We start from the raw sequence: 27,500 nt of genomic DNA, 5'->3' as shown, positions 1-27,500 counted from the left end.
CAGAAGTTATTACCTCGACCTGGCAAGCAAAATCTTTCCTTCAATTATTACAATTTTACTTTGGTTATTATAAAGATATTCTTTAGGAAAAACATATACATTTCTGTCTTCATTAGGTAACTGTGTTATCATTTAAAATGTTTAATATAAGAACAGAAATATATTGAAAAAACTAAAACAAACAATCAGCCAATAAGTTGAAATACAATACACATAAGTAATAACAAATTAACCATGAAGAGCTAAGATGTATCTTAACTTTCGTGCACGGAAAATTTAAAATATTTCCTCTCAATTGACATAATTTTTGTTCTTCATATTTTTACATCTCTTATGACAAAACCATATAAAACTACATTTACTAACACTTTCATAAATTGACTTTTTCAATATTAAACTTACCCGATAATCATGTGGCTGTCAACTCCGTTGCCCGACAGAATTCTATGGAGGGATACGCCAGCTATCACAATACTAGAAGGGGGTGTACTTACCAGCGCCACCTGTGGCCAGGTACTCAAGTACTTCTTGTTGACACCTCCTCAATTATTCCTCTGTCGTGCTTCCGGCAAGACGTTCTGGGATACGCTTATGTTCTTGGAGTATTTTCACGACTTTGGTGAAGTATTTCTCTTTGATTTCGGCTGTCGCTTTACTGGAAACTTCTATATTAGCTTAGTTAGCTTTTGGAATTAATTTGATTAATTATGGTGACGAAGAGAGTATGAACTCTCTTTCACTTTTTAATGGCCGACCCTTCCCTTAGACGGAAGTGTTGGTGTCTAAGAGAGTATAGACTCTCTTTCTTAATTTTGCTTAACAAAAGTTATAGATTTATTTTATATCTCTCCGCCTCTTATAGGCCTCTTCGATTAACTTCCTTTTATTATAAACTTATTAAAATTAATTTTTATATTTGTTTATATTCGACCTTCCTAATAGTAGGCGGTCTTTTCTTGGTACCGAAGTTAATTAACATTGAGCCCGTCATTTTGGTTTTACCTGTTAACATATTATGCTATTTTAATGTCTTTGAAAGAATTTCTTTGATAGTCTCGTACTGTTTTCAAAGTTGAACTAACGTTTTGTTTTGTCTCTGCAGTTGTTGACGTTCAGAACGTTCAACTTGCGCTCTATCGTTACGATAGAGAGAGAATATTCACGGTTTCACGTTGCAGTAAGAGTAACCGTGTCTAGCGTTTTGTTCATTCTTTCTTAACTTAATGGTTTTAATCCTAATAAAGGAACTTTTCATTTTGGGAAATATTTCAGTTTTTCCTTTAACAATAATATGTTTTAACGATTTATATGATTGGGCTCTTCTCTCAGGTTCTAAGTCAAGAGAGAGAGAGAGAGAGAGAGATAGAGACGGAGGGAGAAAGAGGATAAACGTTCCATTCAAGCGAGTAACGTTGTTATCGTTTTTGGCTCTTCTCCCTAGTCTCTTTAGGGGAAGAAGGTAAACGTTTCTAGAGTGATCTAGTGTTTAGTCTCTTTCCAGCCACTGAATTATTTATCTTTCATTAGATTTTTCTGTTACATTGTAATTCTGTTTTCGCAATTACTAACTTTTGAGAAAGGATAGAATTGCGTGCTTCAGGTACAAACCACTTAAAGTTTCGAGTTCAGTGAAATAAGTGCAAACAGAAAATCAAAGTGATAAGTGATTAGCGCAAAGTGTGTCAGTGTTGTGCGTGAGGGTACTTCTGTGCGCGCCAGTCGTCCTCCCAGTCCGGGACCTCTTGCAAGCTCCCAAGCCCAGGGGAGAAGCAATGTCGAAGGGCAGAAGGGTTCAGCAGGCCTTGATCGGCGCACAGAAGTATCCTCGGTGGTTGTGGGCGTGTCTTACCGAGACCGTCACTCCCACCCGCAGACGATTGAGCCCTTATTTTGCTCGTCTGCAGAAGAAATTTAGGGGAGAAAACGCTGGTCTCAGGTCTCAAGACCTCTTAAACGTAAAGTCCAGACCTATGCCAGACGTACGAAGTTAGAGTTCAACAACCCGGATGCAGTCATTGGGTTAGCTCTGACTCTCCTCAGTCATCAGTTGAATGCACTCCGCCTAAGAGGAGTAAGGTTCTGCCACAACAGAGCTCGACTGTTAAGGCTTTACCTCAGCCTACTGTAGTTTCTGCCGACCCCAAGTGGACTCTACTACAGTCCATGCAAGCACAGCTTTCGGACTTGATGCGTGAGTGTCGGGCTGAGAGTGTTGCGCCTCCGCCGCCTACACTCCCTCCGCCTGCGCTCGCTCCGCCTGATCGCAGTACCACCTGCCAGGCGTACGATGTTGAGCCACGCTCTGAGTTTGCTGTTCCCAGTGGTGTTCAGCCTCCGCCTTCTTTAAGGCATCCTTTACAATGGGATCAGGAGGATTATACCTCTCTTCCTCCGCCTCCACTTGCTGCTCCACCAGTAGTGCAACTCTCGGTTGAGGTACAACAACCTCTCCCGTCCATGAGTCAGTCTCCTCAGCTCTCGCTGCAGCGAGCTCAACCCTCCACAAGGCATGCACCTCTACACCTTGGCCTTGCGCCTCAGGAGCCTCAGCTTGCGAGACATTTACCTTGTTCTGCGCAACCTCAACCTCATCGCGCTCCGCTCACACCTCAGGAACAGGAACTTGCTACTCCGCTTCCGCCAACCGCTCAGCAAGCGCAACCCTTGGGTTCAACCACTCATGCTAGGAGTCAGCCTCCTCCACCCATGCGCCTGCCTTCTGCTTCGTCTTTTATTCAGCCTTTGCAGACTGAGCCTCAGGTGTTCCCTCAACAGAGTCTTGAAGAGGAAACCAGAACTATTGTTGTTCCAGCTCGTTCTGACTCTGCTGTTCAGCATACCTTACCTCCATTTTCAAACCTTATGATAATGGAGGTTATTTGTATTACTTATAAAAATATATTTGTATTCCTGGCAATATATTTTTAACAATATCGCAAAATATGGCAAAAATATGAATCATGAGTTATGAATGTAAGGTATATATTATGTTGATATTAAAACCCCATGCAAGCATGCATAAAGCACTCTAGCACTGGTCATGGAATTTCTGAGAAATGTTAAACGCCATGCACACGCTCTGCTTACCTTACATGCTCTGCTTACAGCATGCTCTGCATACTACATGCTCTGCATACAGCATGATCTGCATTCAGCATGCTCTGCATACAACATGCTCTACATACAACATGCTCTGCATACAGCATGCTCTGCATACAACATGCTCTGCATACAGCATGCTCTGCATTCAGCATGCTCTGCATACAACATGCTCTGCATACAGCATGCTCTGCATTCAGCATGCTCTGCATACAACATGCTCTACATACAGCATGCTCTGCATACAGCATACTCTGCATACAACATGCTCTGCATACCTTACCGCATGCTTCTCAGTCACACATCTTTGGTTGTTGCCAACTCACTAGACTGTCAAGCAGTTTCATAACGTTGCCTTCTAGTCTGCTGCTTTTGCACCAGTGAACCCTCACTGAGAGAACTTAGCTTTTCTAGGATATGGTCCCTGTAGATGAGAAAGTTCTTTTCTCCCTCCTTCTGATATTCCCTTGAGGACTCTGTCATTTGGAGGGAGCCTTTAGCTGCATAGCCTCCTATGGACTTTTATTTAAGCATAACATGCTTCCAGGGAAGGTAATGGTTCCACTTCAGTCGCTAATCCCGTCTGTTACCACACACCTGCTCCCATAGACCTCGAGCTGTGTTACAAGACATGCAGTCCAAGCTTAGTCCTTGTTAGAGGATTTTTTGTTTACGGAGTCAATGTGTCACGGGGAAGACGTTCAACAACCAACAGAAGTGACTTGTTGTGACGCAGTGCGGCAACCTCAGCAACCCGATAAGGAGTTTGTCTGTACGACCCAGACAGTCTAGACAGATTCGGGTTGTCACTGTACTTCCTCGCTTGCCCATGATTGACAGTTCACAGACTGTGCAGCAGTACCATGATCTTGTGTCCGGCTCCGTCAGACGACTGGCTTTTAAGAGCTCCCACAAGTCGTCGCTGGCTGGAGATTTTCAAATGGACTATGGATCTGACCAAGGAACTGGGCCTCCTGGTCAATTTTGAGGAGTCTCAGCTCGTCCCATCCCAGACCATTGTCTCCTTGGGTATGGATCTTCAGAGTCGAGCTTTTCGGACTTTTCCGTCGGCCCCAAGGATCTTCCAAGCCCTAGAATGCATCCAGAGCATGCTGAGAAGGAACCGATGCTCAGTCAGGTAGTGGATGAGTCTAACAGGGACACTTTCATCGCTGGCCCTGTTCATCGTGTTAGGGAGACTCCACCTCCCCCCCCTTCAGTATCATCTAGCTGCTCACTGGATAAAGGACATGACGCTAGAGACGGTCTCAGTTCCTGTTTCCGAAGAGAGGAGGTCTTCTCTCGCGTGGTGTAAGAACAGCTTTCTTCTCAAGGAAGTCTACCTTTGGCTGTTCAGAAACACGACCGCCGTCTCCTCTCGGACGCATCAGACACGGGCTGGGGTGCGACTTTGGACGGACAAGAATGCTCGGGAACATGGAATCAGGAGCAAAGGACACTTCACATCAATTGCAAGGAGTTGTTGGCGGTTATTCTGGCCTTGATAAACTTCAAGTCCCTCCAGCTTAACAAAGTGGTGGAGGTGGACTCTGACAACACCACAGCCCTGGCTTACATCTTCAAGCAGGGAGGGACTCTTTCGTGGAAGTTGTTCTAGATCGCAAGGGACCTACTCATCTGGTCTAAAGATCGAAAGCTAACTGGTAACGAGGTTCATTCAGGGCGGTATGAATGTCATGGCAGATCACCTCAGACGGAAGGGTCAGGTCATCCCCACAGAGTGGACCCTTCTCAAGAATGTTTGCAGCAGACTTTGGGCCCTGTGGGGTCAGCCAACCATAGATCTGTTCACTACCTCGATAACCTAGAGACTCCTGTTGTATTGTTCTCCGATTCCAGACCCAGCAGCAGTTCACGTGGATGCTTTTCTGCTGGATTGGTTCCATCTCGACCTGTATGCATTCCCGCCGTTCAAGATTGTCAACAGGGTACTTCAGAAGTTCTTCTCTCACAAAGGGACACGGCTGACGTTGGTTGGCTCCGCTCTGGCCCGCGAGAGAATGGTTCTTAGAGGTACTGCAATGGCTGGTCGACATTCCCAGGACTCTTCCTCTAAGAGTGAACCTTCTAAGTCTACCTCACGTAAAGAAGGTACACCCAATCCTCCACGCTCTTCGTCTGACTGCCTTCAGACTTTCGAAGGACTCTCAAGAGCTAGGGGCTTTTCGAAGGAGGCAGCCAGAGCGATTGCCAAAGCAAGGAGAACATCCACTCTCAGAATCTATCAGTCTATAGGGGAAGTCTTCCGTAGCTGGTTCAAGACCAATGCAGTTTCCTCAACCAGTACCACTGTAACCCAGATTGCTGACTTCCTGTTATATCTAAGGAAAGTAAGATCCCTTTCAGCTCCTACGATCAAGGGTTACAGAAGTATGTTGGCAGCGGTTTTCCGCCACAGAGGCTTGGATCTTTCCACCAACAAAGATCTACAGGACCTCCCTAGGTCTTTTGAGACCTCAAAGGAACGTCGGTTGTCCACTCCAGGCTGGAATCTAGACGTGGTCCTAAGGTTCCTTATGTCATCAAGATTTGAACCTCTCCAATCAGCCTCTTTTTAGGACCTCACATTAAAAACTCTTTTCCTCGTGTGCTTGACAACAGCTAAAAGAGTAAGTGAGATCCACGCCTTCAGCAGGATCATTGTTTTCACATCTGAAACGGCTACATGTTCCTTGCAGCTCGGTTTTTGCTAAACGAGCTTCCTTCACGTCCTTGGCCTAAGTCGTTCGAGATCCCAAGCCTGTCCAACTTGGTGGGGAATGATCTGAAGAGAGTACTTTGCCCAGTTAGAGCTCTTAGGTACTATCTAAAAAGGTCTTAACCTTTACAAGGACAATCAGAAGCCTTATAGTGTGCTATCAAGAAACCTTCTTTTCCAAGTTCTAAGAACTCAGTTTCTTACTATTCAGGCTTCTGATTAGAGAAACACATTCTCATCTGAAGGAAGAAGACCTTGCTTTGCTGAAGGTAAGGACACATGAAGTGGGAGCTGTGGCTACTTCAGTGGCCTTCAAACAGAGCCATTCTCTGCAGAGTGTTATGGATGCAACCTATTGGAGAAGCAAGTCAGTGTTCGCATCATTCTATCTCAAAGATGTCCAGTCTCTTTACGAGTACTGCTACACCCTGGGACCATTCGTAGCAACGAATGCAGTAGTAGGCGAGGGCTCAGCCACTACATTCCCATAATCCCATAACCTTTTAACCTTTCTCTTGAATACTTTTTATGGGTTGTACGGTCGGCTAAGAAGCCTTCCACATCCTTGTTGATTTGGCGGGTGGTCAATTCTTTCTTGAGAAGCGCCGAGGTTAAAGGTTGTGATGAGGTCCTTTAGTATGGGTTGCAGCCCTGTATACTTTAGCACCTTTGAGTTGATTCAGCCTCCCAAGAGGAACGCTGCGCTCAGTAAGGAAGACGATCTTATTAAAGGCAGAGTAACGGTTCAAGTCGACTTCCTTACCAGGTACTTATTATTTCATTGTTATTGTGGATAACTGATTATATGAAATACGGGATACTTAGCTATCCTTTAATCTTGTACACTGGTTTTCACCCACCCCCCTGGGTGTGAATCAGCTACATGATTATCGGGTAAGTTTAATATTGAAAAATGTTATTTTTATTAGTAAAATAAATTTTTGAATATACTTACCCGATAATCATGATTTAATCGACCCTCCCTTCCTCCCCATAGAGAACCAGTGGACCGAGGAATAATTGAGGAGGTGTCAACAAGAAGTACTTGAGTACCTGGCCACAGGTGGCGCTGGTAAGTACACCCCCTTCTAGTATTGTGATAGCTGGCGTATCCCTCCATAGAATTCTGTCGGGCAACGGAGTTGACAGCTACATGATTATCGGGTAAGTATATTCAAAAATTTATTTTACTAATAAAAATAACATAATTAACGACAACTTAAAGGAGTAGCGTGGTTGAGTTATATGTGTTAAAGTAAAGTTCTTTTGGTTGTAGATATTTCAACACTGTAAAAGTAGGAACATATGTACAGTAGTATAATTTTATCATGCCAAGATAAGAAATGGCACAAGAAACTTAATATACACCTATAATGTATGAGGTTAAAGACAAATACTGATGACATGCAGATTTATTTTCATCATGCTGTATTTAATTCAGTAACATGCTTTACCTGTGTTTAATGCCCTAATTCAAGTTTGTTAATAACAGTCCAATTCTGTTTAGAGGTGTAGGATTTATATGATTATTGAGTTACGTGCATAATGACATCTAGGTATTGCTTGCCAGTCTGAGGTGTGTCACCGAATGACGTACCATTATCTGGTAAAATCCCGGATTTCATTAGGCTTTGTAAGCAAAGATGCCATACTATACCGATGGTGAAACTGTTTATGCATCAGAATACATACATCATACATATACCAAGGCACTCCCCCCAATTTTTGGGGGTAGCCGACATCAAACAAATGAAACAAAAAAGGGGACGTCTCCTCTCTATGTTCCTCCCAGCCTGACAAGGGACTCAACCAAGTTCGGCTGGTACTGCTAGGGTGGCACAGCCCACCCTCCCACATTATCCACCACAGATGAAGCTTCATAATGCTGAATTCCCTACTGCTGCTACCTCCGTGGTCATCCAAGGCACCGGAGGAAGCAGCAAGGCCTACCGGAACTGCGTCACAATCGCTCGCCATTCATTCCTATTTCTAGCACACTCTCTTGCTTCTCTCACATCTATCCTCCTATCACCCAAAGCTTCCTTCACTCCATCCATCCACCCAAACCTTGGCCTTCCTCTTGTACTTCTCCCATTAACTCTTGCATTCATCACCTTTAGCAGACAGCCATTTTCCATTCTCTCAATATGACCAAATCACCTCAACACATTCATATCCACACTTGCTGCTAACTCATTTCTTACACCTGTTCTCAACCTCACTACTTCGTTCCTAACCCTATCTACTCAAGATACACCAGCCATACTCCTTAGACACTTCATCTCAAACACATTCAATTTCTGTCTCTCCGTCACTTTCATTCCCCACAACTCTGATTCATACATCACAGTTGGTACAATCACTTTCTCATACAGAACTCTCTTTACATTCATGCGCAACCCTCTATTTTTTACTACTCCCTTAACTGCCCCCAACACTTTACAACCTTTATTCACTCGCTGACGTACATCTGCTTCCACTCCACCATTTGCTGCAACAACAGACCCCAAGTACTTAAACTGATCCACCTCCTCAAGTAACTCTCCATTCAACATGACGTTCAACCTCGCACCACCTTCCATTCTCGTACATCTCATAACCTTACTCTTACCCACATTAACTCTCAACTTCCTTCTCTCACACACCCTTCCAAATTCTGTCACTAATCGGCCAAGCTTCGCTTCCACGTCTGCAACCAGTACAGTATCATCCGCAAACAACAACTGATTTACCTCCCATTCATGGTCATTCTTGACTACCAGTTTCAATCCTCGTCCAAGCACTTGAGCATTCACCTCTCTCACCACTCCATCAACATACAAGTTAAACAACCACGGTGACATCACACATCCCTGTCTCAGTCTCACTCTCACCGGAAACCAATCGCTCACTTCATTTCCTATCCTAACACATGCTTTACTACCTTTGTAGAAACTTTTCACTGCTTGCAACAACCTTCCACCAACTCCATATAATCTCATCACATTCCACATTGCTTCCCTATCAACTCTATCATACAATTTCTCCAGATCCATAAATGCAACATACACATCCTTACCTTTTGCTAAATATTTCTCGTATATCTGCCTAACTGTAAAAATCTGATTCATACAACCCCTACCTCTTCTAAAACCACCCTGTACTTCTAAGATTGCATTCTCTGTTTTATCCTTAATCCTATTAATCAGTACTCTACCATACACTTTTCCAACTACACTCAACAAACTAATACCCCTTGAATTACAACACTCATGCACATCTCCCTTACCCTTGTATAGTGGTACAATACACGCACAAACCCAATCTACTGGTACCATTGACAACACAAAGCACACATTAAACAATCTCACCAACTATTCAAGTACAGTCACATCCCCTTATTTCAACATCTCAGCTCTCACACCATCCATACCAAATGCTTTTCCTACTCTCGTTTCTTCTAGTTCTCTCCTCACTTCTCTTGTAATCTCTCTCTCATTCTCATCTCCCATCACCGGCACCTCAACACCTGCAACAGCAATTATATCTGCTTCCCTATTATCCTCAACTCTCAGTAAACTTTCAAAATACTCCACCCACCTTTTCCTTGCCTCCTCTCCTTTTAACAACCTTCCATTCCCATCTTTCACCGTCTCTTCAATTCTTGAACCAGCATTCCTTACTCTGTTCACTTCTTTCCAAAACTACTTATTCTCTTCATATGAATGACCCAATCCCTGACCCCACCTCAGGTCAGCTGCTCTCTTTGCCTCACTTACCTTGCGCTTTACTTCCACATTTTTCTCTCTATATCTTTCATACTTCTCTACATACACTATTACTCTGCAGCCATTCTTCAAAAGCCTTCTTTTTCTCTTCCACTTTTACCTTCACTCCTTCATTCCACCATTCACTGCCCTTCCTCATGCATCAGAATGGCTCACTTATAATAAAAATATAATTCGTTCAGTAATTAAAGTCTAGACCAGTTATATCTGTTCAATAACTATCCTTTATCAAGAACGTAAGACTTAGTAGAAAACATAAAAAATTAGGAAGGTATTGCAATATTATTTTATAGTCATGTTTATCCACATTAATTTGGAATTATTCTTTACAGCTTTATGCCCTTGGAGTTCTAGAAAAACCATCTTTAGAATTTGATAGTGACTGTGTCCGGATGTTAGAAGAAATGTATGAAGATCATGGCGACACCTTGGCTCTCCAGTATGGAGGGTCACAGTTAGTACACAGAATCAAGACATATCGACGTACAGCTCCTTGGACCAGCCAAGGAAATGACATTATGCAGACCCTTTCTAGATATTATAGCAACACATTTTCTGGTTAGTAAATGGCATTTGTTCCAACACAAATACTTACCTCGAACTACTTTCTTAGGAGTTACCTGTAATCTCCTCTCAACCGACCAGAGTTTTGTGTAGTATACCCTACGTTCGTTTTCTATGGAGGACTAACCTGGGAGTAATGAGAACGTGCCCCGGGGGTAGACCTGAGCTAGGTCGGCATCAGCTTGGGTCCCGTTAGTTAGTAAGTTCTCTGGTCGTGTCGTGATACCATCACGCCGCTCTCATTCTCTTACGACCCTTTGTGTCCCGACTCGTGTGTCCCGCGTGGTTACCGCTTGGTATCTCTGTGCTTATCCCTTGTGTTCTTGCGTGTTCACTGCCTTTCCTTGTGCTTCCCAAGTGTATTCCTTGTTTATTCCCTTCATTCCTGTGCCTTGTGGTTGTGTGCGATGGAGCAGATCCGCCGTTGTCCTGGGCCTAGAGCCGGAAAGTCGTGTGGAGCGTTCCTTTCCAAGCCCGAAGTGGACCCTCATTCCCTTTGCTCTTCCTGTAGAGGCAGAGTGTGCTCGCCATCGAATACGTGCATTGAGTGTGTTAGCTGGAGTGAGATCCAGTGGGTACGTTATGGCACTAAGAAGAAGAAGTCGTCGAAACGTTCGCCCAGGAAATCTAGCATCTCTTCGCCGTTACCGTCACCCAGTGGACGGTCCGACGGGGCTTCTGTCTCGCCTTCCCCTACCCAGAGTAGGGGACGAGGTAAGTCCGTTGCGGGGAAAGAGCCAAGGGCCCTTCCCCAGGAGTCTAATGTGTATGAAGTGGGGGTTGCTGGGTCTTCTCAGGCTAGTGGGGAGCCTGATAGTGCTGTGTCTGGGGGTTCTGGAGACTCTGCCCTTGTGCTTGGGGGGCACGTTTCCTCCGACGACCCCTTGTGGTGTAGTAATGTTGTGCCTGTTTCTTCGCCCGCTTCGTGGGCCTGTGTTTCAGGTTCTTCAGCGGCTGGTGACGCCCAGGGAAAGTTGGACTCCACAGTAAGTGAGCCCTTTGGGTGGAGGCTCCCTAAAACGCCAGGTAGGTCCCCAATGCGGATGGAAGAGGCCCTGGATACCTGGTTCCCTAGTGTAGTACGTCCAACCTCTTTTCCAGTTCCTCTGACTGCGGTTCCGGAGTCTTTCCTACAACCCTCGACCTCTGGAATGCAGCAGGTCGCGAAGCCCTCCGTAGCCCCCGCTCCTGCCCGTCGGTCGGTTGGTACAGTATCGTCGGGCTCTTCAGATGGTGGTGCTTCGTTCTCTTCAGAAGGGGAAGCAAGGAGGAGGCACCGGCGACGTGGAGAGCGGTCCAGGAGCAGGCGTTCCCGCTCAAGATCCTGCTCGAGGTTCAATAGAAAACGGTCCCGGTCTCCACGGAGGAAGTACAGGAAGAGTAGGTCCCCCGATGGTGATTGGGTCTTCGTTCCCCGTAGGAGTGAATTGCAGCGTTCCCCTGACCGGCGGTCCAGGGATTACTCGCCGCGAAGGCCATCTTCCAGCCGCAGATATGACCCTCGCAGGGAGAAATGCGAGAAGGCCTCTTCAGGCAGGCGTAAGTCTGCGAAGCTTCCGGCTCACCCCGCCCAGCGGGGTGAACCGTGCTTCCGTACGGGCAGCCTGGCCGAATCAGCACAGCTGGTTCGGCCCTTGGACTTAAAGGAACGGTTCCCTCCGTCGGGTCAGCCCACGGGATCCGCGTCCTCGTCCCCCAGAGAGAATACACGGACGGAGGTTCCCGGCGGGGCAGACCGGTACCACCGCAGGGGAGTGCCTGTTGATCCAGAACCGAAGCGCCCGGTAGGAGTGCCCGGTGACCCGGCTCCTCGGGGTCAGACGGTAGGTACTGCTGACAGTAGAGAAGGTTCTCCGACCGAGGACTCGACGTATCGGAAGGTAATAGGCCTGATACGAAGGCATCATCGGATTGAGGAACCGGTCCCAACCGACGAGGACTACTGGAGGTCCAGCCTGAGCCGCTTGATGGAGGCACTCGTCCAGCAGAAAACCTCCCTGGCCCTGCCCGTGGCCCGAGTTCTAGTCCTGGGACGGGCTCATGTTGATAAAGTTGTGGCAGGCAATGCTGAAGCTCCCAAAACACAGAGCTCCTCGAAGTTGCTCCAAGGACTCAAGTCACAGAGTAGGTTCTATGTGCCAGAGGGACAACGGCCAGGAGCCTGCAAAGTGGAACCTTCCCTCGACGTTCTGGGACAGGGTGCCCCGGAGGACAGAGCCTCCTCAGCCCCGATTTGCTTTTCGCAGTCGTAGGCTGCGATGATGGAGATGTCAAAAGACTTGGTGCACGTCTCCTCTTGGTTGGAATGGTGGGCCTCCACGCTGGTAGGTGTACAAGCCACATATGACTTAACAGACCCGGAGCAACAGAACCTACTGAAGGAGCTTATCATCTCCGGGTGCAAGACCCTGAAGTTCTTTACTTATCAGTCCCTTGCCCTTTCAGCGAACTGGGTTCTGCGCAAGAGGGACACTATTCTGGCGAAGCTTTCCCGGAAGATCCCAGACAGGGAGGCGAGGGCCATGAGGAGCCTTCCTGTGTGGGGTGACTCCTTGTTCCCCTTGAAACAGCTAGAGGAGATAATGGAGAAGGTAGCTAAACGAAAGAAAGTGAGCGCTCCCAGGCCTCAACCGGTAAGGAGGCCCCCCTACAAGAGATCAGCATCAGACGGGCCCTCTACTTTTCAGGCCCCTCCTAGCCTGACGAGGAGAGAAGCCCCTTCTTCCTCGTGGGCTTCAGCGCCACAGCCCCCCCGTAGAGGAGCTCCAGCAGCGTCTGCCTCTTTTAGAACAGGGTATTCTGCCTCCAGGAGAGGCCGTTCAGGCCGCTCCTCCAGGAGGAGGTAGAGTGGGAGGCCCCCTACTCCTGCCCAATCCTCAGGTTGGGGGATGCCTCAGACGACATTGGCAAGCATGGAAGGCTCACGGAGCGGAACCCTGGACAGTATCCGTACTGAAGGATGAGTACAGGCTCCCATTCTTAACGGAACCTCCACCTTTGATTCCGGCCAGCCTGTCGAGTGGCTGGCACCCAAGGACCCGTTGAAGAGGGCGGCCTTTCAAGAAGAGGTGTCCACTATGTTGGAGAAGGGTGCCATGGAGGAGGTCCTGCACCCAGGACCAGGTTTCTACAGCCGACTATTCCTGGTAGAAAAGGCGACGGGGGGATGGAGACCGGTGATAGACCTGTCAGCTCTCAACAAGTTTGTTTGCAAGACAGATTTCAAAATGGACACTCCGAAGTCGGTCTTGCAGTCCTTGAGGGAGAAAGACTACATGATGACCATAGACCTCAAGGACGCATACTTCCAAATCCCGGTCCACCCCTCAAGCCGAAAGTTTCTCCGAGTGAAATGGCGTACCCAGATCCTGCAATTCAAGACCCTCTGCTTTGGGTTGTCGACAGCCCCCCAGGTATTCACGAGAGTCTTCACGACAGTCTCGGTGTGGGCTCACGAGCGAGGTATTCGCCTCATCCGGTACCTGGAGGACTGGTTGCTTCTTTCCTCCTCAGAGGACGTTTTGAAGGAGCAGGGTGTAAAGCTTCTTCAATTTTGCAAGGGTCTGGGTATCATGATCAACCCAGAAAAATTGAACCTATCTCCCTCCACCAGGATGACCTATTTGGGGATGACACTGGATTCCCGACTAGTGAAGGCTTTTCCGTCAGAGGAGCGGGTAAGCAATCTAATAAAGATCCTTCTGCCTTTCCTTTCGGGGCAACCCAGGAGAGCGAAGGACTGGCAAAGGCTAATAGGTCATCTGGTGTCATTGGAGAAACTGGTTCCCCCGGGGAGACTCAGGCTCAGGGCCATCCAATGGAACCTGAAGAACTTCTGGAACCAACTGGACTTGCCCTAATAATTAATCCCAGTTCTGCCAAACACTATACCCTCCCTGGAATGGTGGCAGTGCCGGTCGAATACGTTCAAGGGGATGCCCTTCGCGACCGAGCCTCCCGAGATGCTCCTATTCACAGACGCCTCCAACCAGGGATGGGGAGCCCATCTCCTCAACGAGACGGCGAGAGGAACCTGGACGGACGTGGAGAAAGGCCTACACATCAATGTCCTAGAGTTGAAGGCAGTCCAAGAAGCTTGCCTGCAGTTTATCGATCTACTAAGGGGAAACACTGTGGCGTTGATGTGCGACAACGCCACAGTAGTAGCGTACATAAAGAAGCAAGGAGGCCTCAAGTCAAGGGAGCTGTGCGATCTCGCCCTAGAGATCCTGGATTGGGCGGAGGCGAACCAGATAGCGTTATTGGCAAGGTTCATCCCCGGGAAGAAGAACGTCCTAGCCGACGGTCTCAGCAGGATGGGTCATATAGTAGGAACAGAGTGGTCCCTCCTCCCAGAAGTAGCCAGGCTCATCATTCAACAGTGGGGTTCCCCAGTGATGGACCTCTTTGCAACCAGGCTGAACGCACAACTCCCCGTGTATTGTTCTCCTGTCCCAGACCCAAAGGCAGCCTTGGAGGATGCCTTTCAGCACAAATGGGACAACCTAGACGTGTACGCTTTTCCCCCCTTCACGTTGATCAGGCAAGTGCTCAACAGAGTAAGGGCTGCCCGGAACTTGAGGATGACTTTGGTAGCGCCCTGGTGGCCGGAGAGAGAGTAGTTCGCGGACCTAAAAGACCTGGCAAGCCATCCTCCGTGGCCACTCCCTGACAGGCCAGATCTTCTACAACAGCCACACTTTCTCAGGTTCCATGACAACCCACAGTCTCTACGCCTTCACGCCTGGAGACTATCGAGCGCCTCCTGAGGAAGGAAGGATATTCGTCAGGAACTGCTAAGAAGATGTCGCTTCCTGAGAAGGTCGTCGGCAGCGGTCTACCAAGCGAAATGGGCCTCTTTTACGAAGTGGTGCGCTTCAAGGAACATCAAGCCCCTCAAAGCCTCAGTCCCAGATATCGCAGACTTTCTAGTATATCTCAGAGACAAGATAGGGATGTCAATCCCAGCTATAAAAGGAGTACGAGCAGCCTTGGGTCAAGTCTTCCTTCTGAAGGGCATCGACCTGGGCTCCTCTAGACACATCTCTATGCTTATCAGGAGTTTTGAACAGTCCTGCTCTCCTCAAACTGTTAGGGTGCCTCAGTGGGACTTGGCTAGGGTTCTGAAGATGTTAAGTAGCCCCCCTTTCGAACCGATGAAAGATATTGTAGACAGGGATCTCACTCTCAAGACGGTCTTTTTGTTGGCCTTGGCCTCTGTGAAAAGGGTAGGGGAGATCCATGGGCTGTCTTACGACGTCTCTCATTCGAAGGGGTGGAGAGAAATCTCCCTCAAGTTCGTCCCTTCGTTCGTGGCAAAAACCCAGAACTCAGCAGTCTGGGATCCTAAATTCGAGGGGTTCTCACTGCCAGCTATTCCTAGGACTGGTAATCCAGAGGATTTGAGGTTATGCCCTGTCCGTGCCGTTAGGAAATACCTTGAGAGGACTGCACATCTCCGGCCAGGCATCAAGAGCCTTTTCGTCTCCACAAGTGTTACAAAGAAGCAGGTATCGAAGAATACCATATCCTTTTGGTTGAGACAAGTTATTGCCAGGGCCTACAAGGAGGGACTGGCCGTGCCAGGTACTCCTAAGCCCCATGACATCAGAGGACTAAGCACTTCCTTAGCCTTTGAGAAGAACATGGCAGTGGGCCAGATCCTTCGGGCGGGCACATGGTCGAACCAGTCGACCTTTACTGCCCATTACCTCAAGGATTACTCAAGAAGGTCTTCAGCCGGGTTCTCCATTGGGACAGTCATCTCTGCGCTTCAAGTGATTTAACGGTGAAGCCCCAGGCACAATTGTGGATAGCAAAATCAGGAGACACAGGTTCGTTCCTTTTCACCCTAATCCCCGTTTCTTATCCCTATCGGAGATAACCACACATATGTAACCAATGAAGAACACGTCTCTGCAACTTTGTTACTGGACTCAGCATCAGAAGATTTTTCAAAGGGTGAGTACTTAGACACTAACGTGAGCTCTTTGTGTAGTTTACCCTACCGTTCGTTTCCCAGTTTTTTAGAACCTAGTTCATATCTAGGCTACTTGGCGTCCGTTTTGCTGGGTCTGAAGGTCAGGAAGCCACTCCCACCTCCTAAAGTGTAAGTCTCCTAAGAAAGTAGTTCGAGGTAAGTATTTGTGTTGGAACAAATCAAAAATTTTAAGTAATTTTTATTTTTCCTAACATACTTACCGAGAACTAATTTCGGGTAATGGCCCTCCCTACCTTCCCCGAGTGCCTTTCTGCCCTTGCAGGGACTTTTTGCAACATCCGAGGAACTTACTGACTAATGGGACCCAAGCTGACGCCGACCTAGCTCAGGTCTACCCTCGGGGCACGTTCTCATTACTCCCGGGTTAGTCCTCCATAGAAAACGGACGTAGGGTATACTACACAAAACTCTGGTCGGTTGAGAGGAGATTACAGGTAACTCCTAAGAAAGTAGTTCTTGGTAAGTATGTTAGGAAAAATAAAAATTACTTAAAATTTTTTATTTTTAGAGCATAGGATTTGTGAAAATTAGTCTTACAGTAATTTGTTACAGTAGTCTCTACTTTAGGTTCAACCCTTTATATGCTTGGCTTTTATAGAAAAGTCATAGAGATTACACTATTGAAAGATGAGGGAAACTACTTATAGTGTTAGAAGATCTAATACCTCACAGAGCTGGGTAAAAATCACCCTGATCACTACCCAGTTATTCATCTTATTACCAACTTATCCAAAATATGAATGTGTTTCTCAAATAAGAGCCTGCTTCTGTAACTTGTTTTAGCCTACCTTCCTACCTTTAATTTCAATTTTATGGGTAGAAGAGACTTTAGCTATGGTAAGCAGCTCTTCTAGGAGGACACTCCAAACTCGAACCATTGTTGTCTAGTCTTTAGTAGTGCCATAACCTCTGTACTATGGTCTTCCACTGTCGTGGGTAGGGTTCTCTTGTTTGAGGGTACACTCAGGCACACTTTTCTGTCTTATTTCTCTTCCTCTTGTTATTTTATGTTTTTATAGGTTATGTATGAAAGATCTGTTTTAATGTTATTACTGTTCTTAAAACATTTTATATTGTTCATTACTTCTCTTGTAGTTTATTTATTTCCTTATTTCCTTTCCTCACTAGGTTATTTTTCTCTGTGGGAGCCCTTGGGCTTATAACATCCTACTTTCCCAACTAGGGTTGTAGCTTAGCTAGTAGTAGTAGTAGTAGTAGTAGTAATAGTAGTAGTAGTAGTAGTAGTAGTAGTAGTAGTAGTAGTAGTAGTAGTAGTAGTAGTAGTAGTAATAATAATAATAATAATAATAACAACAATCAATTAATAATTAATTATTAATGATGATAATAATTTTTGATCAGAAGACCAAAATTATAGTCATAATTTTCCTCAGATATGGTAAGTCTTCAAGATAGATAAAGGAGGAGAAATATGTGAGCCTATACCCCTTAGTACTTTTGAAAGGTCATTTGTTAGTAACTTTCCAGCTGTTTCTTGTGCACTCCAACTTTGTCTCGACTATCTTGATTCCACGTTTTGCATTGAAAATTTTATAACTTTTCTTTCAGGGCTTGGTACATTTCTTTTACCTTCTCACATAAATTCCTCCTCCTCTTCCTTGGGTTGGGTGACTTGTATACTTTTTACTTACAAGTAGTTGTCTCACCTGTTTCCTGAAAATATTCTGAGTGATTCATTTCCTGTTTTTGGATTTAGCTCCCTGTAAGAATTATGCCGTTGTATTATTTGAATTATTGAAATTTGTCTTTTCTTTTTACTCTTTTCTGCTCTGACCAAATATTTCTGTAATACTTTGTAGATATTACTGTATTCCATAGGTTCTTTAGTAATTGCTCTGCTATTCTAAATAGTTATTTGACATTTAACATGACTAGTATGGCTTCACTCAAACTAAAGTAATTTTGCAGTTCAGAGGCACTAATGCTTATTCATTTGAATTAATTATTTTCTTTACTCCCTCTTTAGCATTTTTATTGGGTAATTTCTTTACATTGCCTTTCCCCTTGTGTTTGGTGAAAATTTTCCATTAATTTTCATGACAGGGCATGTCTATTTTGAGCTGCAAATCCAAGTAACACTGTATAATAACTCCTTACTCTATCCAACATCTTGGTATTTCATCTCCAGTCCTTTTTCTTACTTCTTTCATTACTAAATCCAAAAAAATAGTTGTTCAAGCATAAAACATATGGCTTCTATCTTTAAGCCAACTATTTTGTTAAATCTACATAACCTATCTTTATATTTTTAGGCTAGTGTTACTTTCAGTATGAAATATTTTCATTCATGTCGTCAAATACCTTATATACTCTTTCATCCTCAACACTCTAAATTCCTTCGTTATAATTTTTTTATGTTTCCTCATGGTGTATATTATTATTATTATTATTATTATTATTATTATTATTATTATTATTATTATTACTTGCTAAGCTACAACCTTAGTTGGAAAAGTAAGATACAATAAGCCAAGGGGCTCCAACAGGGAAAAATATCCTCTTGAGGAAAGGAAGCAAGGAAAATAAATAAGCTACAAAAGAAGTAATGAATAATTAGAATAAAAGATTTTAAGAACAATAACATTATAATAGATCTTTCACATATAAACTAAACATTTCAAAAACAAGAAGACCAGAAATAAGAGAGATTGGTGTGCTTGAGTGTAACCTTAAGCAAGAGGGTAATTTCTTTTGACTTGCTCCCCACTCAAAACAAACACTTCATCTTTGACTAAACCCACAGTTTTTCCTTATCAGACATTACATAGCTAAACTCTGGCTCTATCCTTGAATTGCAGTTAATAATCCTGTTGCCTCTAATGATGCAAGACTGAATAAATCACAAAAACCATAGGTGATTACAGCTTACAACTTAATCAATTTGCAATCTGGGTTAAGATGCTTTATTGTAGAAGAGGTTCTCATTTTTAGAGCAGATCAAGGAAATTTCCATCATCTTTTTCATGTATATTTTTACAATTGTTTTACAGATTAACTTATCACAAAATTTAGTAACATTAATGATACAAACTTGTATGGAAATGTTTCACAAAATCTTGGTTTGTTTCATTGTCAATATGCCAGAGCACTAAAACAATTTTTTTTTTTTTTTAGATTATGATTTTGTTTCTATCAGTGGAGTATGCAGTTTATATATTTAAACCTGGAACATTGTAAAATTATGTCATGTAAGTAAGGAGTCCTTAGATTTAAATCTTTTTGTCTATTTTACTACCTAATGCATAACATTCTGCTGATTTACAGATACGGAGAAACAAAATGCTATTAACTTGTTCCTCGGTGTGTATCATCCCTGGGATGCCTCTTTTCCTATATGGGAACTCCAGTCAGATTATCTCCTTCATCATTCACTCGCAAGGGGAATTCGTCCTTGCCATCTGTAAGTAATGCAATTTACAATATGATACGGACTCATGTCAGGTAGCACTTACATACAATATTAGAAAAATACAATTAAAGTTTACAAAAAGAAAAAATTCAAAGCATACTTCAAATATGCGTATGAAATGTTTTGAGTAACTTGCATGGATTTCAACATTTCATAAATGATGATAAGGTATGGATAATAGTGCCGATTATCCAAAATGTAATACGTAATTCTGAGAAATTAAGTTTACATTGAAGGATTTTCCCAACTAGTCATCGAGAAGGCAACTTATGTTGGGACGTTGGGACATGGATGCAGCCATGAAGGCCAGTTTAGTTCATGCCCCCACTTACGAGAGACAATGAATAATTTCATATATTTTTTATATTTTATGATGTCTTAAGTTATCTGAGTATTATGTTAATTCAATACCACTTTATTCTCTCTTTAAGAGCAACTTTTTTCATTGAAATTGAAGTATATGAATAGTATTTGATATAATTCATGTCTCATGTCTCTTTAGAATTAGGCTGCTTTGTGGTCCCTAAGGCTAGAACAGGGAAACCAAAACAACATGCTATGCCAAGAAAATATTGTCTTCTCTGCCCTATGGCTAGTGCATCATGCAAATAACAGGAAGTTCAAAGGTTCATGCTCAAGTGAACCTATCATAGTGTGTCCAAAATTTAAATTGTCTTCTGAGGATATGTCACACAGTGAGAACCATTGCTAACCCTGAAGTCAATGCTTACCCGGGCATCAGTTTCTTGCCTGGTAACCATCTTTTCCATGGTTTTCTTATTAAGAGAAGATTTTGTTTGTGCTCCTAACCAAGAAATTTTGAGTTTTACCTCATCTTCTAAGTTGAATACAATTCACCAGGTTCCTAGTTAATTATTTAACTAATTCTAGCACTGCTCTTTGTTAGCTTACTTTTTTTAAATGTTTATTTTTGTAATGAATGTTGAGTCATCTATTATAGCCACTCACCAGCTTTCATTTAGCATTGAATTTGTTTAATTTAAATTATTATTATTATTATTATTATTATTATTATTATTATTATTATTATTATTATTATCATTATTATAAGTTTGTTTATATTTCATTCAAATTAATTTATAAAATATGGCTTAAGGAGGTAGTATTTTGGTAATGGACTAAGCATAGCCTAGATAAATTTTGACAATTTATCGTAAATATATGGAGTGATGATGTCTTTAATGTACAATTAAAATAACATATTTTAAGAACAGTAACAATATGAATATAAATCTTTCATAAATTAACTATAAAAAGATACTTATGTCAGCCTGTTAAACAGAAAAACAATTGCTACAAATTTGAACTTTTTAAGTTGAACCAATTTAACTGCTTTATTAGGAAGATCATTCCACAACCTGGTCACAGCTTGAATAAAGTTTTTAGATATGATGGAGAAGGTATGACTATTAGAATTAACTGCATACCTAGTATTATGAAAAGGACGGTACTGTCTGGAAAGGTCTGAATGCAAAGGATGGTCAGAATTGTGAAAAATCTTATGTTACGTAACGAACTAACTGAATGACAGTGCCAGAGATTAGTATCTAGATCAGGAATAAGAAATTTAATAGACTGTAAGTTCTTGTCCAACAAATTAGGATGAGATTCAGCAGCTGAAGACCAGACAGGAGAACAAGACTTGAAACAAGGGAGAATGAAAGAATTAAAACACCTCTTTATAGTAGATTGATCACCGAAAATCTTGAAGAACTTTCTTAATAAGCCAGTTTTTTTTATGCCATACAATAACAGACAGACCGAATGTGTCTCTCAGAAGTAAATTTGCTATCAAGAATCACTCCTAAAATTTTAAGTCATACACTTTAAAAACATTATCAATGTTGAGATCCAGATGTTGAGGAGCCTTTATCCTCGACTATGAGTTTTTTTTTAGGGTTCAACTTCATGCCCCATAAAAGGTAGTAGGTTGGCCATGGCACCAGCCACCCGTTGAGATACTGCAGTTAGAGAGTTATGGGGTCTTTTGACTGGCCAGATAGTACTACATTGGATCCTTCTCTCTGGTTATGGTTCATTCTCCCTTTGCCTACACAAACACTGAATGGTCTGGTCTATTCTTTACATATTCTCCTCTGTCCTCATACACTGGACAACACTTGAGATTACAGTACCAAACAATTCTTCTTCAAGGCGTTACTGTACTGTAATTGTTCAGTGGCCACTTTCCTCTTGGTAAGAATAGAAGAGACTCTTTAGCTATGGTAAGCAACTCTTCTAGAAGGACACTCCAAAATCAAACCATTGTTCTCTATTCATGGGTAGTGCCATAGCCTCTGTACCATGGTCTTCTGTTGTCTTGGGTTAGTGTTCTCTTGTTTGAGGGTACACTTGGGCACACTATTCTATCTTACAGTATTTCTCTTCCTCCTTTTTTTTTTTTAAATTTATAGTTTATATAGGAGATATTTATTTTAATGTTACTTTCTTTAAATATTTTATTTTTCCTTTTTTTCCTTTCCTCACTGGGCTATTTTCCCTGTTAGAGCCACTGGGCTTATGGCATCCTGCTTTTCTAACTATTGTTGTAGCTTAGCAAGTAATAATAATAATGAATAATAATAATAGTAATAATAATGATATTGATAATAGCTAGATCTCATTCAAGGAATTCATTAACCCCAAGATCTATATTTAGGAGATAGAGTTGATGCAAAGAGAGTAGCATCATCTGCATAAGCAATAAGTTTGTTTTCTAGGCCAACCCACATATGTGCATTTAGTATGAAAAGTAATGGTCCAAAAAGACTACCCTGTGGAACACCAGATATTGCAGCCCTATACTCACTATGATGCCCATCAACAACAACTTTTTATTATCTATTACTTACAAATTCAATAATGATGCTAAGAAATGACCCACCCACTCCCAACTGTTTGAGTTTGAAAACAAGCGCCTCATGATTAACACGGTCAAAGGCAACACTAAAATCAAGGTTAATCATACAAACTCCCTGACCACAATCAAGTGATTTCTGTACAACATAGAGATGTTAAGAAGGGCATCACATGCTCCAAGGCCTTTACGAGAGCCAAATTGTAAACTAGGGAATGGATGATTGCCTTCAGCAAACCTATTTAGACGTTTTGCCAAAGGATGTTCAGAAAATTTAAATAATATGGGATTTCAGGAAATTGAGCGGTAATAAGCTGGACTTGGGCTACCACAAACACATTTACATAATGGAGTGACTACAAACTCTCCAACAAATGCTGAAAGAACATTTCACTAACTTGCATAAAATAACAGACAGCTTAAGAATTAAGAAATCTGCAGCCTATAAAAAACACAGGAAAAATACCATTTAGGTCTACACCTCCATAAGCATTAAGGTCCATCAAGAGCGCTTTAATTTCATGAGATTGAAAAGCTAAAATAGTTAGTTTAGCTTCAGGAAAACAGGAATGAGGAAGATCAAGTTTCTCATTACTTTGCTTACTGTAAAACACATCAGCCAAAAGTGTTACCTTTTCCTTTGGACAGTGAGCGACAGAGCCATCTGGTTTAAGTAAAGGAGGATCTGGTAAGTCTCCACCAAAGAGTGCAGATTTCAGGGTAACCCACCACTTATGTTCTTGAGTTGTACCAGAAAGGGTTTCATTTATAGTTAAGTTGTATTCCTTTTTAGTTAAAGCATAACTCCTCTGAGCAAAGTCTCATAGCTGAGTAAACTGATTCTAAGTCAAATCTGATCTGTTATTCTTTCAAAGATGACAAGCCTCTCACTCCTCCAAATAAGCATGTCTACTATCATCATTGAACCATGGTTTGTCTTTTTCTCGGTGCTTTAGAACACAAGAAGGGATATGCCTATCAATTATGATAACCAGAGGGTCATTCAAAAGAACAACAGGCTCAACACTAATGTACAATTGTGACAAATTTTAGTTAAAAAATCACTCAAAATGCCATTCCAGTCTGTTTGAGATTTTACATGAATATGATACATCAGGGATAGGCTGCTGAGTCTTCACTACTAATTGAATTAAGGCATTGGCAGATGTCCGAAAAGAAGAATCAACCATACTTGTTGTAATGCTGGGTGAGTCGATGTACAGTATACTAGGTCCAAGCAGTCACCATACCTGTGAGTAGCTTCACTTGAAGATTTGCTCACAGCCTGATTCAAAGGCAAAGTCCAAACTTCTTAAGCACTCCTTATGGTGAACATTGAAATCACCAAAAAAAAAAAAAAAAAAGAGAGAGAAAAAAAAAAAAAGAGGCCTTTCTATCATTTTATTGTATCTTAGCCATAATGGTAAGAAGATAATCGAAGACAGACTTATGCATGTCTGGATTCTGGTAGATCAAACACAATTAGAAGTTGTTATATCTGGCACAAACTTTTATTACCTGAATCTCATGACATCCATATTCATAGCAGGACTTATTTAAAGCAGGACACTAGGTCCTAATACACTGCTATTCCCCTGGCATAAGGAATGCATTCCTGTTTTAAAATTATTTGCTTCTTAAAACCAGTAATAAAAAGCTCAGATGTGTGCCCCATTTGAGAAATCAAAGTTTCTGAGCATAAAAGAATATCATACTGTCTGAACACAACTATAAGGTCATTGATATTTCCATGCAGACCACGAATATGTCTCCAAACAGGATAAGATTAAAACCAGTAAAAAAGATTCATCATACTTGAAAACTAATTTAAGAATAACAACAAAAACATTATGTATATAAATATAGTGATTGATACAACACATAGAGATAAAAAGTCAAATTAAATTGGTCAACATGACGGAGCTAACACATCATCCATGGCTAAGTACCCTCCAGGATAGCCACTTCAACTGAAGGGAGGACAGTAAGAATGGTTTTGAAAATGAATACATGTGAGGAAGATAAAGAAACTTCCTCCTTTAAAACAGAAATTTCATGTCTGCATTTTCTTTCTTGAATCTTTGGACGAGACTTCTCACTTAAGAACATTACGTATTTGTTGGGCTATGTAAGGTCTTCCACCAGATACTACCAATAAGTATGGAAGGGCATGGATGGCCTTCCTTAGGGTCCCCATACTAAATAACCTCTTTATTTTTTGGCTTCCATGCTGGTCCATCTTTTTAAAGATAAGAAGCTTAAGCCATCAACAATTTTATAATACTAGTCAGCCTTAACAGATGATTCCCATATTGCCCAAAAAAAAAAAAGCTACTTCATAAGTCTGTAATTTGATATATTTAGCCTCATGAGCAAGAGTTAGGGAACTTGCAGTATTCTCCAGAGAATGGGAGTTCCTCACACTTACCCCTGGCCAGCTCCTGATTATGTATATTGCCCAAGAATGTAAAGCCACTCTGAGGTGGGATCATCTTTATATCTCGACTATTCCACTAGTTGTAGGGATGTATGTTGGGTATACACCCTGAAAAGCAGATTTCTAATGGTAGTTTGTTTCAAAATACTTATGCCAACAAGTGCCTTTCTACCGGGGGGTATCTTTATTCATAACTTTTCATATAGTTAATTTATGGCCTCATTTCCTTTCTTCAATGGGCTATTATTCTGTGAAGCCATTGGGCTTATAGCATCCTGCTTTTCTAACCAGGGTTGTAGCTTCTTTAATAATAATAATAATAGTAATGATAATAATAGTAATATTAATATTAATAATAATAATAATAATAATAATAATAATTAATAATAATAATAATTAATAAATAATTAATAATTAATAATAATTAATAATTGATCATTAATATTGATTAATAATTAATAATAATCAATAATTAATGATAATAGTAATTAATAATTAACCCTTTTACCCCCGGGGTTTTTGGAAATTTCCAACCCTTAACCCCCAGGGGGTTATTTTTTTCCAGCACATTTTGCAGTATATTTTTTCTAAATTGCTCTAACAGCCTTAATTTTTGTCATAGAGAGGTGAGGTTGGTCTCATTCTCTTGGAAAATGCCTGAATTTTCTCAAAAAAATTATCAAAAAATATGAAAAACAAATTTTAATAGCATTTTTTTGCAAGGACGTACTGGTACGTCCATGGGGGTAAAGGGATGGCTTTTGTGAAACGTACCAGTACGTCCTTTGGGGGTAAAAGGGTTAATAATAGTTAATAATTAATAATAGTTAATAATTAATAATAATTGATAATTAATAATAATTAATAATAATAATAATAATAATTAATAATTAATAATTAATAATGATTAATAATAATTAATAATAATTAATAGATAATGATTAATAATAATTAATAATAATTAATAATTAATAATACTGTAATTAATAAAAATAATTAATAATAATAATAATAACTTTCATGACCTCTATCATCAAAAGGAACTTGTATATTCGGGGAGGTGCTATGTGAAGGGAAGTGGTACATAACCAAGACATCCACCTGTATTGAAAAGATGGTTACAAACCCCCCTCCCATATGAGCATTGACTTTGTTGTTAATTAAGGTGTTCATTGGGTCAGTTAGCAGATGAAATCAGTACTGGAGGTATTGTGACAGGAACCCAAGAGTTCCCCTTGTAAATCTTGAATCCGTAGATTGCACATTGATACACTGGCCCTAGGGTAGAGAGGACAATATTTCTTAGGAATATCGTGTTGTATTGGATTTCTTGTTTTATAGCTTTTACATTAAAATCTTTGGGAACCTCACAACTTTTCACCAAGAATAAGTGTTCTCTCTGAGAACCCAGTTATAGAATAACTGATATGATCAATCAAAAATTAGTGATAGGTCAGACAAACAGAATCTAGATAACTAGGATAAGAAAATTTTAGGCAAAAGAAACAAATGTGTTTTCGAGTTATATATCTGGGTTCTTTTGAACTGTATTCAATGTTGAATAGTGATATAGTAGTACTGTATACTAAACAATGTACGTAGTTCTGATTAAGTATTTACTTTTATCATATTACAAAGTTGATAATTTTATTAACTATATACAGATATTTGTTAGTTTTTGCTTTATTATATTTTGAAAGTACCTTAAAGTATTGAATTCCATTTTGCCTAGTAGTTCATATCCCATGTGTCATGTAATCAGTATTTGAGTGCTTTTGTAATTTTACGCTATAATTTAAATTCCCTTGTTCACAGGAAAAGCACCAGTCAGTGGTGGGACTCTGACCTTATGGAAACTTTACCTGTTCCTGTTGAAGAAGCTAGGAAAAGTGTTGCACTTCTGATACCAGTTGAAAAGCATGAGCCGAAGGTAATATGGTGACACAGTGGTTATTTATAACTAGATTGCCTATATTTTCTATAAAAGAACATCTATTAGAAGCAATTTAAGCTTATTTTGTTTATAAGTGTATTTGTTATCTCTGAAGGAATTTTTATTCGTTTGCAGGTTGATCTGTATCTAGATCATTACCGGCCAACAGAATTCTGTGTTTTGTCAGAGCTTTTCAGTTACCACATGAGTCACTCAGTTAGGTAAGTTTTCTCATAAATTGTAGCTATGCAAGTGATTTGGAAATTCAAGTGCATATGCTCTATTGTTAAACACTTTTGATCATGTATAACTCTCTTATATTAGTTCAAATAATGTAGAATATGCCCATAGAAAGTAAAAACCTTTTACTTTCGTCAATTTCTGTCTCTCCATCACTTTCATTCCCCACAACTCTGATCCATACATCACAGTTGGTACAATCACTTTCTCATATAGAACTCTCTTTACATTCATGCCCAACCCTCTATTTTTTACTACTCCCTTAACTGCCCCCAACACTTTGCAACCTTCATTCACTCGCTGACGTACATCTGCTTCCACTCCACCATTTGCTGCAACAACAGACCCCAAGTACTTAAACTGATCCACCTCCTCAAGTAACTCTCCATTCAACATGACATTCAACCTTGCACCACCTTCCCTTCTCATACA

The 27,500-nt window shown here is 41.7% G+C and overlaps 1 protein-coding gene across 2 annotated transcripts in view; it reads left to right on the top strand.

Moving 5' to 3' along the window:
* FIG4 (polyphosphoinositide phosphatase FIG4) overlaps positions 1-27,500 on the top strand; it is a 229,237-nt gene that overhangs the window by 126,238 nt on the left and 75,499 nt on the right. For both annotated transcript variants that reach the window (XM_068345978.1, XM_068345977.1), the window contains exons 15-18: positions 9,918-10,143; positions 19,436-19,571; positions 26,711-26,825; positions 26,964-27,049. In XM_068345978.1, the coding sequence (XP_068202079.1) occupies positions 9,918-10,143; positions 19,436-19,571; positions 26,711-26,825; positions 26,964-27,049 (563 nt within the window). The remainder of the gene's footprint in view (positions 1-9,917; positions 10,144-19,435; positions 19,572-26,710; positions 26,826-26,963; positions 27,050-27,500) is intronic.

Source organism: Palaemon carinicauda, chromosome 22 (assembly GCF_036898095.1).
Source record: "Palaemon carinicauda isolate YSFRI2023 chromosome 22, ASM3689809v2, whole genome shotgun sequence".
Classification (NCBI taxonomy): Eukaryota; Metazoa; Arthropoda; class Malacostraca; order Decapoda; family Palaemonidae; genus Palaemon; species Palaemon carinicauda.
The sequence above is the reverse complement of the archived record's forward strand: the minus strand, read 5'-3'. Positions and strand labels throughout refer to the sequence as shown.